The 12,846-nt window shown below is 45.4% G+C and overlaps 1 protein-coding gene across 1 annotated transcript in view; it reads right to left on the bottom strand.

Moving 5' to 3' along the window:
• MACROH2A2 (macroH2A.2 histone) overlaps nt 1–12,846 on the bottom strand; it is a 26,083-nt gene extending 13,237 nt beyond the window's left edge. Inside the window, exons 1-2 of the mRNA XM_086752163.1 lie at nt 12,751–12,846; nt 6,726–6,958 (exon numbers count right to left, since the gene is read on the bottom strand). Coding sequence (XP_086608289.1) covers nt 6,726–6,897 — 172 coding nt within the window. The 5' untranslated portion in view covers nt 6,898–6,958; nt 12,751–12,846. The remainder of the gene's footprint in view (nt 1–6,725; nt 6,959–12,750) is intronic.

Raw genomic sequence — 12,846 nt, 5'->3', positions numbered from 1 at the left:
TAAGTGAGCAAACAATCAGAAATAGTATCGCACCACAAACACACGCTGGGCCTACATTAAAAGCAAGGCCAGCCACCTCGGCCCTGGTGTTTCCTAACTCTGGAGCGTTTGACTTGAACTTTAAAGAAGGAAACTGAAAAGAGATCCTGCATAATCCAGCCATATTCACCCCAGAGGGTGCTGCAGGGCTGGAAGTTTCAGACCCGACTCCCAGACCTCTGCCAGCGGAGCTAATGCAGCAGCAGACAGCAGGAACAGATTGCCAGCCATTGTGCAGACCAGCATGAAGCAAGAAAAGAGACCCAGACTTCTCCAGTGGGTTTTGCAGATGTGTGCTGATAGCAGAGGAAAATTGCATCAGGGAAAAAAAAAAAGCAAGACATACTTACCTGCATGGTAACTGAAGTTCTTTCAGATGTGCCAACAACCGGCACATCCTGCTACCTGTGTGCTCACCCCACTCCCCCAGCTTCTGGGTCCTTTGGCCAGCGGCATCCTGATGGTGCACTCAAATGTCCTCTGCCTAATGTTGAGAGCAAAAAATGCAGAACACTCAAATGCCAGCCATCTACCGCAGAACACCAGGAAGAAGGGAATCCAAGGCAGAGATGATGTATGGCAGACTGTGGAATACGCATATAACTTATCAAAGGATGTCAGTTACTTGCAAAGGTAAATAATTGCCTTACCTCCCTCTAATGATTTCTTATATGCGTATTTTTCTAATGCCGGAGGCAGACACTCATAGTCTTAAGAATATAAAATGGCACTTGCAAAATGCAACATCAAATTTAGAGGCTTCAGTTATCACATTCTCTGCTGATAATAGCAGATCCCGAAAGAAAGTGCTTTACATTTCAAGTAGAAACATCTCGACAGTCAAGGTTACCTAAACTCTAATAAGACTAATGTGAGAATACAAGCCCTGTAATAAAGTCCTACACTAAAACAAGCTCTCTTGTTGGGCATCTTGATATCCTCAGACATAAGCTGGTTTTACTTTACGTGACCTCAGCAGAAGGCATTAAGAATTAAAGTGAAATCTTGAAATAATCTTGCTTCCCTCAAGATTCAAAATTCACAAAGATGCCTCCACACTGGAAGTGTAACTTCAAATGCAGACATCTTCAGCGCAGATGAAACAAGAAAACGAGCTCATTTATGTACTCCACAGCTTACCTTGGCCTCAGATAGACATCAAAAGCTGGTCTACAGAGTAATGCCCAGAACTCTACACAACACCTAGTATTTTTAAAGGAGCTTTTTCCCCTGTTTGATAAGCACTTGAGACCAGGGAAGAACATAATTGTTTTCCAGCTGACACAAGCAGCAGCCAAGCTATGACCTGAATGGGATTACATCTTCTCATCCTGTGACATACAGGAAAAAGAGGTTTCTTTAGCTGATGGATCAGCAGGTTTGGAGTGTCTGGGAACTAAAAGCATGCTAGCCAGGCCAAAGCTGTTTGTTCAGCTGAGCTCAGCCTGCTTTTGTGAAGTGCTCGTCTGGACTGATAAGAAAGATATACAAGAACTACTGATTGATAGCAGAACTGAAAAGATTTCAGATAGGTTATCTTTTTTCCCCACTTTCCCTTTAGGGTGAGTTGCGACAGTTCCTGTTATGCTACCACTATAAATCTGCCAATAATATCTTTGCTCTGAAAAGACATTATCAGGCGATGGAGTCCTTGGTCCTCCATTTTGCAAGTGGAAAAGTATCTATTGCTCAATTGTCTCTTGATGGCAGATGTGTGCAACAGAGAAGAGTATGCCAGTTGATGTGCTTTGAAGGAGAAAGTATTTGCTGGTGGTGTGTTCTGCCCTGATTTAGAGAAGATGGCTTTTCATTGACATCTTCCATTAAGTCATCTGACCAGCACACCATTCACGTGTCTTCTGCTTCCTATTCAAGAGGTATTTGTATTCTTTGCCTACATTTTGGGAAGATGCATTGTGGGACACACGCAGTTGGTGCTTGATGTAGATGATGATGCCTGTAGTCAGCCCTGTGCACACTCAGAGCATACTCTGGCATGCATTGGTTGCAAAGTCCATAAATCCAATGGGACCGAGGCCAATTTTTCATGAAGTTTTAACTCTGAAGCCAGTGGAGCCCAACACTGCTCTAGCAAACACAACCTTCTGGATAGGAATTAAGCTGCAGTTTTGCAATATGATTTTGAAGCCTAAGATATAAAACAGCACAGAGAGATTACACAAAAAAAAAAAAAAAAAAAAAAAAAAAAAAAAAAAAAAAGCCTTAGAATACTGATGAGATCTTCTTCACATTAGCTAATCAGTCGAGGTGAAAGTACCTCTTCTTGAGATACGCTGTGGCGACTGCTGGCATTTTAACAATGCGGCTGATCAGCCAAAGTGCAGATGTGGTGTTGATAATGGCTGTGGGGTGCAGCCACAATCAACCTTGCATACAAAGGGAAAAACTGGGGATCTAGTAGCTTGTGACACAGAACGCATACCAAAGCCAAAAGGCAGTCTGAACCACGTGGCAGCTGGGAATAAGGGTGCTCAAGATGTACATGCACCATCCAGATGATGCTAGTCAAGAGGCTCAGTGCTCCAGGGCAACACAAACATAGGCCATTGTGCATGGCTGATTGCTCACAGGAGAATCACTGGTCCACACTAGGCCCTGGATGGATGCAGCCAGGCAGCTCTGGTCCTGTTTGACCCTTCCAGCCTCATCCACCTTGCCCCTATTCCAGCCATGACTTGCCTTCCCAGCTCCATAGCCCATTCTCCTTTCCTTGGCAATCCACACCCCAGACTTCTGTCTCAGTTACTTTTCCTGCACAGTCTCCATTTCTCCTGACTACTCTTCTCAGTTGTAGTAATACTCAGGCTCAATCTTCCTTTCTAGGTTCTTCATTATCAGCACCCTCTCCATCCAATCCTTGGCCTACACCCTATTTTTCTAACGTACTCTCCAGCTTCCTGGCAGGACTTTTGGACCACCCTTGTCATTTAGTTGCCCACTAGTCATCAGTTCAGATCTCTCCACTAGCCAGATTCATCCCCAGTTCTGTTGCTAACATCAATATTCTTCTCCCATAACCATCGCATCCCCAAGATGTTATGATCTGTTCCCAGTCTCCTTCTCTGACCAATGTGGAACCTGTTCCCAGTCTCCTAGTCTGCTTATCCAGTTAATTCCAGCTGGTCCTTCCCACCTCATGGCCAGTAAGTAGGATTAGCCTCTCCTTCAACTCCTATTCATGTACGCCCTGGCTCCAGTTCTAGACCTCTTGCCAGCCCCCTTTGTGCAGCTTTTCTTGGTTCTGCCTTCACATCAGAGAGCTTCCTCCCCTGTGCTGGCCAGTAGCACTGAGACCACTGAAAGCCCACTCCCTGCTCTGAGTGCTGCGACCAGGAACAGCTGGGGACAGCAGGGAGAGGGAAAGTCCTGAGCACCTGTAGCCAAGCGCTGAAGGATGCTCAGCCACTGCGTGAAGCACAGTCCTGTCGCACCTCGGAGCTGAGAGGTTGAGGCATGCTCCAGAGTTGCTCTGGGGAGAGGATACGTAGGCAGTCTGGGCAGCAGTGGGAGCTGAGGGAGGCTGGAGCATGCGCAGTGAGGACCAAGTCTTCGGAGACTTCAGCTGTTAAAAATCAAAGAAGTCTCTGCTGAGCATAAGCAGGCTGTGATTTCTCAAGGTTACAGCTTGGTCCAACAGAGCAGATTTCTCTGAGATGGCAGAGACCATCCTTCCCCTTTCGTAAAGCATCAAGCTTCTGCCCAAACGCAGAGAAGTACCCAGGAGTTTAGAGAAGTTCTTATGAAATTTTTAACTTAACAAAACACCATGGTTCAGCTTGCTTCTATGAAACAGTTTAGCAACCAGACTCCCTTACTCCCACCCTCCCAGATTTAGCCTGAAGCAGTTCCCCTGTATGCAGGTTTTTAGCCTGAGCAGCCACCATTTTAAAGTTGCAAGTCTGTGAGAGAAAAGTGGAATTTGTAATAGGAAGTATCAGATAATGTTAAGAAATGTTACCAGTTTGATAAAGAATAGCCTGTTTGACTTGGAAAACCGCCTTTTGCTTCTAAAGGCTTCCCAAAACCAAAGGCTGTATTCACACATCCATATCAGGAATAACTAGATCAGTAGGATTAGACATTGCAACATTGTTTTTTAACTGAACTACCCACCTTTGTAATCTTTCCAAACAAAATTCTGGATACAGCAAAGAAACTTTGGTTTGGAAAGACCACTATCCACAAGCATTGCGTGTTTTCTCAGAAACATTTCTCCATTCTATTACAATATATACAAGGGTGGGGCGAGAGGGGGTTCTCTCTGCTGAACCAAGCAGCTTAAAATAACATTCCCTTACAATTTGTGTGGGCCCCCAGCCTACATTTAGCAATTTTCTTGCCTGGTTGACTATACATTCTTTTTTTTTTTTTTCTAAAACAAAGTATAGGCCCACACATAATCTGCCCTTACCATATTAATGATTTAAGTTAAACTGCACTTACTAGTCAGAAGCAGAGCCAAGATACACACTGTTCTAGTTCAGAGAAGAGGTAAACAGTGCTGCGCTGTATGTTATAAAAAGATGACCGTAACTCAGTCTGCACTACCAAAGTGCTGCATACACCAGATCTGCTGTTGACAATTTATTACTGTACCTTGTAATAATTGCCATAGCTCAGAACAAGCATCTCCAAATGTTTATCCTACAAACTCCTTTGAACTCTACGGATCCCTGTGGAGGGGGAAAAGAAAAAAAGTATTCCTCCCGAGACTGAAGGTCAGCAGAGTCACTATGCAGCGCATTATCCAGTTATAAAAGTTCATGCTATTTCCAAAACCCATGTAATATGGTTTTCATCTTGCAATACCCAGACATCGAGAAGTCTGTAGATGACTTCCAAGCGACCCACCCACAATTGATGATAAAGTAAAGCAAACACACCTTGCTATAGAGAAATTCCTATTTATGATGCTCCTGAAGAGGCCTGAACCTCCATTAGAAAACATACAGAGGCCTACCAACAAAAACAGGGTTGAAAAAAACTGTAGTAGAGCAGGGGAGCCACAAAAGCTACGCACCCGTTGTCTCCACCATTCCCTCTAACTCCCTGCAGCCTCTGAATCATCCCTGCTGAGCAGCACTCCATGTTAGAGACAGCTAAACAGGCAATGCAAGTCATGGACTTCCCCAGTACAGCACAACAGCACCAGCTCCACCAAGAGAGCGATTTCTGCAGTTACAAGACTTCACTTTTGAGGTATGAAACTGGATTCTGCAAACAGGAGTATATATATGCTCTTAATGAAGTGAAAGATCTTCCACAAAATCACTTAGAGAACTGATCTTTCTCTATGATTAAGTGATCTTAATATAAACATGCTTGTTCTTGCACAGTAAAAAAATAAAACCAAATGAGTGCAAGAGATGCTCACCATTTTGGATTTTATTCTGATTTTCAGTGATGTTTTGTTTCATTTTAAAACCAGCTCCTTTTCTGGTCTTATTTCTTGAAGGAGCTGGGAGTGAACATAAACACAAGCTTAAGCATTTTGTTTATATTTGTTCCACACTGGCAATACTTTTTCACCCCAACTCCAGAAATAGTCCAAGAAACAAACAAACAAACAAATCGATTCTTATCCTGTAGTTAATCAGCATAAATGTGAGAGTTTCTGTAATGTGCTATTAGACATCATCGGAAATGTAATTAATAGTGAAATCATTACTATTTCAGATTTTCTCCACATCTTTGAAAGGAAATAGTGCTTTTATTGTCTGGTAGCGAGAACATGCATTCACACATTAAAAAGACAGCAACGTTTGCATAAAGACTGGCACACTGTTATACGGACAACCACGCTCCATGCAAGCTTCTCCCATGGCACTTCGGCAATAAACTATGCTCCTGAAATACAACCCACTGGAATTAATTCCATCCAGGCTTGTGACTCCTCACAGATTCTCTAATGCACCTCAGTCTTGATCTGTAAGTAACCTGAACCAGAATCCTCTCTCTACCAGGCATTGTAACAATTTGCTAAGGTGCTATTTTCCAGAATTAAATAAGAAATTGAGCAGATACGATTGTAGGACAGTCTGAAATATTGCAATACATCACACTACATTGCAGTATATTGTATCACCATGTGACACCTGCCCCTTCTTCTGAGGTCAATTTCAGAAAGGAAGGGAAAAGAAAACTCAGGGTATGTGGGAAGATTTAAATGCTGTTACAGTTTCTTCACAAGCTTAGGCAAGCCAAAAGTATTTTTAAAATACAAATGAACCACCTCTATTGCCTAACACTTTGACACTGTTCTGCAAGGAGAAATTTAGACCGCGAAATAGAGTCTGCCACTTAAAAAGCACAATAGATGTACAAGGTGGGTTTGCTTTTTTTTTTACCTCTCCTGTTATTCACATCCAGATGTATCAAAAGCTAATTCATACCAGTTTTCTCTTGGAGAGAATCTACCTAGATGTGACTCCTCACTCTGCAAAGCAATAAAAAATAATCCTTCCATCTAGTGACCACGCATGGTGCCTCTAAAGGAGAAAATTTCCATCCTTAGCCTCTTCAAGAAGCAAATTAATCTTAGTGTTTTAAGCAAATTTCAACAAACCCTGCATTGCAGAGATGCTGAACATGTTTGTATCACATCCCACGGTTATCCCTGGCTTCTGTGTGTGACCAGCACTTGCAGGATCAGGTTCTTGGTTTACCTGCGAGGTACTCTATGACGGCTGCCATGTAAACTGGTGCTCCAACTCCTATCCGGTACTTGTATGTTCCTTTCTTTAAGTAACGCATCATCCTCCCAACAGGGAAAATAACCCCTGCCCTGCTTGAGCGTGAGAGCTTGGACATTTTCTTCTTCCCGCTTCGGCCCGACATCTTGCAGCTTTGTGCTTTTCAATTTGCTGGTGATTCTTATCCCTTTGCTCCAATCCAAAAGCTGCAAGAGAAAAGAAATGGGATTGGTATTAAGCATGTGAGAAACATCTTTATACATTATCTTGTTCTTCCAGAAGAAAAAATCCAACCCTATTCTCAATACTCGTTAAAGCTGAGGTGTTATTCATTAAAAGCTGGATAACTGGAACATCTGCTATAGCTTTTCTTTTGATTACTGCACTATCAGTGTAGCAATATCACGGAAAAAGTGGTTTGGAGAATATAAAAAAAAAAATACACACAAATGTATACTAAATTAATCTGTTTAACAAAAAAAAAACCTCCCACAAATCACACCAAGGCAGACATCATGTGCAGAAGATTTCCATGCTGATTGTTAAGTTTAGCAAGTTATAAACAGCTGAGAAGAACTGGCATAAGGGACAGCACTAAACAAGCTGAAAAGCAGATACTGGTGCCACCTATGAGTAAAGGAAGTCGTACTACTCACGCAGGAGAAGATAAAACCTACCTACAAACACACTGCTTTTTCACAGGTCTTTTATATGGGGAATTTCACATGCATGGCTGAAGAAGAGAAGCAGGCAGGCAGCTGTGCTTCAAGCACTTCCCCTTGCGCTGCTCTGGCCTCAGGAACTGACCTGCAGGGAGGCAGCTCCCAGGCTTCATCGCTTTCATAATTCTGCCTGGATCACCTTCACAGCAGCTCCTGGGAGCCCCAGAAGCCTTCCTCCACAGAGCTAAGGGGAGGTCTTTAATCTCTTGTCTTAAAAGGACTGGTTACCATTTTTTTCTGATCATCAAGCGCCCTGAAGATGTGTTTTTTCTCTGCATTAAGAGCCAATATAGCCTATACATAGGAGCAAAGAAAACAGATCTTATATTCTCCTTCTTTTTCTGGCAACAGTGAGATTGCAGGTAAGCAGACGACAAACTGTGCACGTGGTCATGGTTGCACCCCTACTTCTCACTCTCAATCAAACAACAGGGAAATTGTAACTCTGTTAACTCCATTTCAACAGCTGCCCTGGTGGCCTAGTTATGATCCTAGGTACAACACAACAGATCAAGATTCACTGCTCTGAAGTAAACGAAGAGCATGCCTGCCACAGATAGTATTTCTGTGCCAATGAAGGCACAGCTATTTAATCCCCCGTATTCATTCACCTCAATGAAACAAGGAAACAAAAGGAGGAAGATAATTTGAAAAACATGATGACTTTAGGTGATACTGTTAAATTTTATCACAATCTGCACTTTAAATATCATTTGACACCACTGCAAGCCCTTGGGAACAATCAACATTTATCCAAGGAGGGCACAGAAATCCACATTTCATTCTTACCCTGCATATTACAAATGAAGTGCACATACAAAAGTGTCACCTGTGCCATGCGAAGCCAGATATTCACAGAAACCAGCTCATCCATCACAGTCAAATTCAAGAGTGGGTTTCTACGATAACCTAACTTGAATGCTGGTTTCACTTCAAGGAAATAAAATCACCACAAGGGCTGCATGCAGCTATAAAACGCTGATGTGTCCTTGTCTATCAGCCAGATAATTTTTTCTTTCTGTGTGCAATATATTACGTGGCCGCAATAACAAAAGTCAGGAAAGATTACACCAATAAACCTATCAGACACAGACACCTCAAAATTAATGCTGCTCATCACCCCAGTCCAAGTCCTTTGTGAACTGCCAGCCTGGAATCACGAGTGGTGGTGAAAGAACTCATGAAACAGTTAGAGAATATACATCAGAAATGGCCCAGGCAGCGCTGGATCTGCCTTGGGACAGGAGGCTGGATGAGGTGATCTCTCACGGTGCCTTCCTCCAGCCCTCTTGCTCAACCTGTGACAAACCCTTTATAAACTTTCGATTTCATGTTCTACTACCCATTAACCTTTACAAAGTGTCCTTTTCAGTTCGTGATAGCTGACATCCAGATTAATGAAGAAACGTAGGCTGGGAATTAGGTTTCTAGCCATCAGAGGAGCGAACTTCTGCGACAGCCTTCTCTTATGAGTAATATGAGCAACAATAACTCATTTTAAGGTGGAACTTAATAAACGATGCACTAGGCTACGATCTGATTCCAGCAATATGGCAGGACAATTTTGTCACCCAAGAGTTCAGTCCTGCACTGAAATCCCTACAGAGAGCCACGCTGAAAGAGTACACTACAAACAACTATGTATCAAAATCATATTAAGCTAAGCTCTCATATATTTGCTCCTGTAGTACCAAATCCCAACTGTATGTAAAACAACGAAAAAAAAACCAAACCAAAACAAAACAACAACAACAAAAAAGCCAACATCATGAGGTTGGCTCCTCAGAAAATACTGTGGTTGCACTTGATCTCTCTCATAGAAAATCAAAACATACTTGTATAACTAAGCACACCTCTCTGGGGCATACTGTTGCATCATATACTTTTCTGTTTAATTAATCACTTCTGGCTCATTCTCCTGTTGCCTCACTGAACTTTCCATCTCTGTCTCTACCCCTTTGTTCATCTCTTCTCTCTCACAGCAAGCCTCAGTCATTTTTTCCCCTGCTGCCAACACAACCTTTGGAATCCCAAAACATTTTTCCAAATACACTTCAGGTAACAGAACAGGTATGTTTGCAGAATTTTCTGAGAGCCTAAATACGAAAGAGGTTTCAGAACTCTGCTAACACTGCCTCTCTCTCTGTTCTTTGCAACTTAAGTGGATGAGAGTATACAGGGGAGTGACATAACGTAACAGTGTGTGTTTTGTCTTGTCTCCTATGGGAGGTGATTTTTGGTAGGAAAAACAAGCTACGGCAGTGTTACACCTCCTAGAAAACAATTCCTGCGGACCTGGACAAAGAAATGTAATATGCTGGGGCTGCCAACTATATATGCCAGGCATCTTAGAAAGCGGACACTAAGGGAATGGTTCACAGGCTCAGACAACTGTCCGTCCGTGGAATCTCAAAGCTCTCTCGCATGGGAGAGCAACGCCGAATCTGCAGCGAGGCCCGAGGGGTTCTGGCCCTGCTGGCTCATTCCTCCCACGGGCAGGGGTTTGGTTTGCCTTGGAGGACACTCAGCCCTGACAGTTACGTGACGCACTCACCCAAATTGCTCAAAAGCTGCAAAGAGCTGAAGAACTACAGGTTGAGCACTGCTGTCCTAATTGCTTTCTTCAGGTGATATGGCTAAGCGTCAAAAGCACTTGAGTCTACCCACATTACCTCCCTCACTGCCAGCTGATTCATCATCTCTACATTTGCCCTTTTAAACTACAGTCTCTATTAAAAAATACAGCCATGTCATCGTTTATGTGAAGTCCATCCTCGCAGAGGTAAAAGAATTGCACCTATATCTGGCTACCACAACATCATGAGGCTTGGGCAATTTAAAGCAATTAATGTTTCCAATCCCTTAATTGGTCACGGCACACTCCTACTCTGCCATGACTCCAACATCCTCTGTGTTGCTATGGGGGATTTAGTAGCTACCAGATCTCTCTGAGCTCTCTACAATTGTGCAATCTGCATCCCACACCACATCCTGACAGATCAAGGTTTACCAAAGCAACCTTAAAACTACTTTCCAGTCCTTCCTACACAGATGCTCTGAAGAATAGAACCAATTAATAATCTTTAGGCGGTAAGGACGCATATAATTTTTAGAAAAGTAAGAATAACCTGCAGACACAGAAACAGACTGCGACCTCCAAGTGAGCCTGAACTTGAAAAGCTGGCCAGGAAAGAGTTTTCAGAAATTAATATGTCAAGATCTGGCAAGACAGCATGGATGCACATCAGAAAGTTCAGTGCAGTACAAAATGCTGAAGGCACATCAAATCTAAATTTTTCCTCTAAGAAAAATCACAGAAAACACTAAAAGAAAAGAAAGCTTGGTTTATACAATGTAGCACCAAAACTTTTGCAACACCAATAGAGAAAGTAAATTCTGGCTGCTCCTCTTCACATCCCAGATCACAGACAAGGCAGAAGCAAGCTAAGCTAATAGCTACACCAAACACACACTAGCAACTAGTTACCACTAAATATTTGAGCAATGATTAAGTAAATTCCTAATTGGCATTGCAGTTTATACTTCTGGACTTCACAGGTGGCTACAACATCATCTGGCAGACTAAAATGTAGCACAGCATGCCAAGTGCCCTCCCTCAGCCAACTAGAGGTTCAAAAGCAGACATTACACTGGGAGCTACACCAGAAGCTCACAGGAGCTAAAATGCTCGGGCACGGCTGGATGCCAGTCTCAGTGGCCTGGCTCACAGAACTCACCCCCGAGTCTCTGCAAGGCTTTGTACTGGAACCATTTCTACTGAATTTATTCGCCAAGGACATCTTCCAGATGGGTTATGTATACGCGGTGTCTAGGAGTCTTGACTTCCAAATATTGAGAAAGCTTGAACTCAGTAGGCAAAAACCGGTCAAGGCCAGGTTGGACAGGGCTCTGAGCAACCTGGTCTGGTCGGAGATGTCCCTGCTCTTTGCAGGGGGGTTGGACCAGATGGCCTTTAAAGGTCCCCTCCAACCCAAACCATTCTATGAGTGAAATCAAGGACACAGAGGACTACCAACACGCCTGCACTTTCCTCACCTCCAGCTTAAGGTCTGCTTGAACGGCTAGGAATTGACAAGCTATCTAAAGACATTCTATCTAGGGGTTAACTTAGACTGCGCATTCACATATAAACATAACTTGTGAAAATAACTCTGACAATCTAAAGCAGAAGCTTGTTACCTGAAGAAATGGGTACAGCACAACTAAGGCACAAGCAGTGCTGTTCAGTGGGCAAGCAGTACATCTGCTGGACTCGACCTGCTCCAAACCAACAGATGCAGAGGGTATTCCTCTGCAGGAAAGAAGCTTCGCGGGCACACTAAAGCCAAAAAAAAAAAAAAAAACCAAACCAAAACTGGGGGCCCTGGCAGAGGCGGCTTACCCTCACAAACTGCAGAGGCTCAGCGCTGCCCGTTGAAGAGCGCGGCCGTTAACGGCCCCGCCTCGCGCACCGCCACGCCGTTGCCTGGACATCCCCGCCCCGCCCACTTCCCCCTTCAGCTCACCCATTGGACACCCGCAGCGCCGGCAGCGCGGCCCCCAAGGGAGCCGGGGCTAGGAGGGAGCGCGCTGATTGGCTGGAAACCGTTGAGCGACGACGGAGGAAGGGGCGCGCAGCACCGCCTGCGCGCTTCGTCGCCGGTCGCGCAGGCGCTTTGAGGCGCGGCAGAAGGCGGGGAGGGGCCGTTGGCTTTCCCGCGCAAACGCTTCCCCCCCGCCACCCCCGCCCCTCCCCGTTAACGGGCTCGCTCCCGCCGTCACGGAGGCTTCGTCTGCTGCCTGCGAGAGGGGGTGGCGGCCACCGCCAGTTGCGCCCCCGGAAGGGGAAGTGCCGCGGCGCGAAGGGGGGGGGGGGGGGGGGGCGGGAGGCAGCAACCGACGACAGCCGCAGGCGCGCAGGGCCCGCGCGCCCCCCCCTCCAACCCCGCGCGTCCGCCCTCCTGGGGCCGGCCTCGCGCGCCCCAACCGCCGCCTCCCGCGCCCCAACCGCCGCCTCGCGCAGCCCCAACCGCCGCCTCCCGCCTCAACCGCCCCCTTCCCCTCACGATCGCCGCCGGCCGCTGCCCCCGCCCCGGCCATGGCCATGGCCGGTCCCTCCCGGGCGGCCGCGCAGAAAGGCAACAGCAGCGGGAGAAGGAGGAGGAGGAGGAGGTGGGTCAGGGTCAGGGTCAGGGCCGGGCCGGGCACGAAGAGAGGGAAGGAGAGGAGCCGGCCTCGCCGCGGCCTCGGAGCCCCCGCGCCGCCGCTCCCCTCACCTGCCGGCGCCCGCCGCCGCCTCCTTCTTCTCTTCCCTGCCTCTTTTTTTTTTTCTTTCTTTCTTTTTTTTTTTTTTTTGTGTGTGTTTTTTTTTT

This window comes from Chlamydotis macqueenii, chromosome 7 (genome assembly GCF_036417535.1).
Source record: "Chlamydotis macqueenii isolate bChlMac1 chromosome 7, bChlMac1.mat, whole genome shotgun sequence".
NCBI classification, from domain to species: Eukaryota; Metazoa; Chordata; class Aves; order Otidiformes; family Otididae; genus Chlamydotis; species Chlamydotis macqueenii.
Note: the sequence above shows the minus strand (reverse complement) of the source record. Positions and strands in the feature narration are given on the sequence as shown.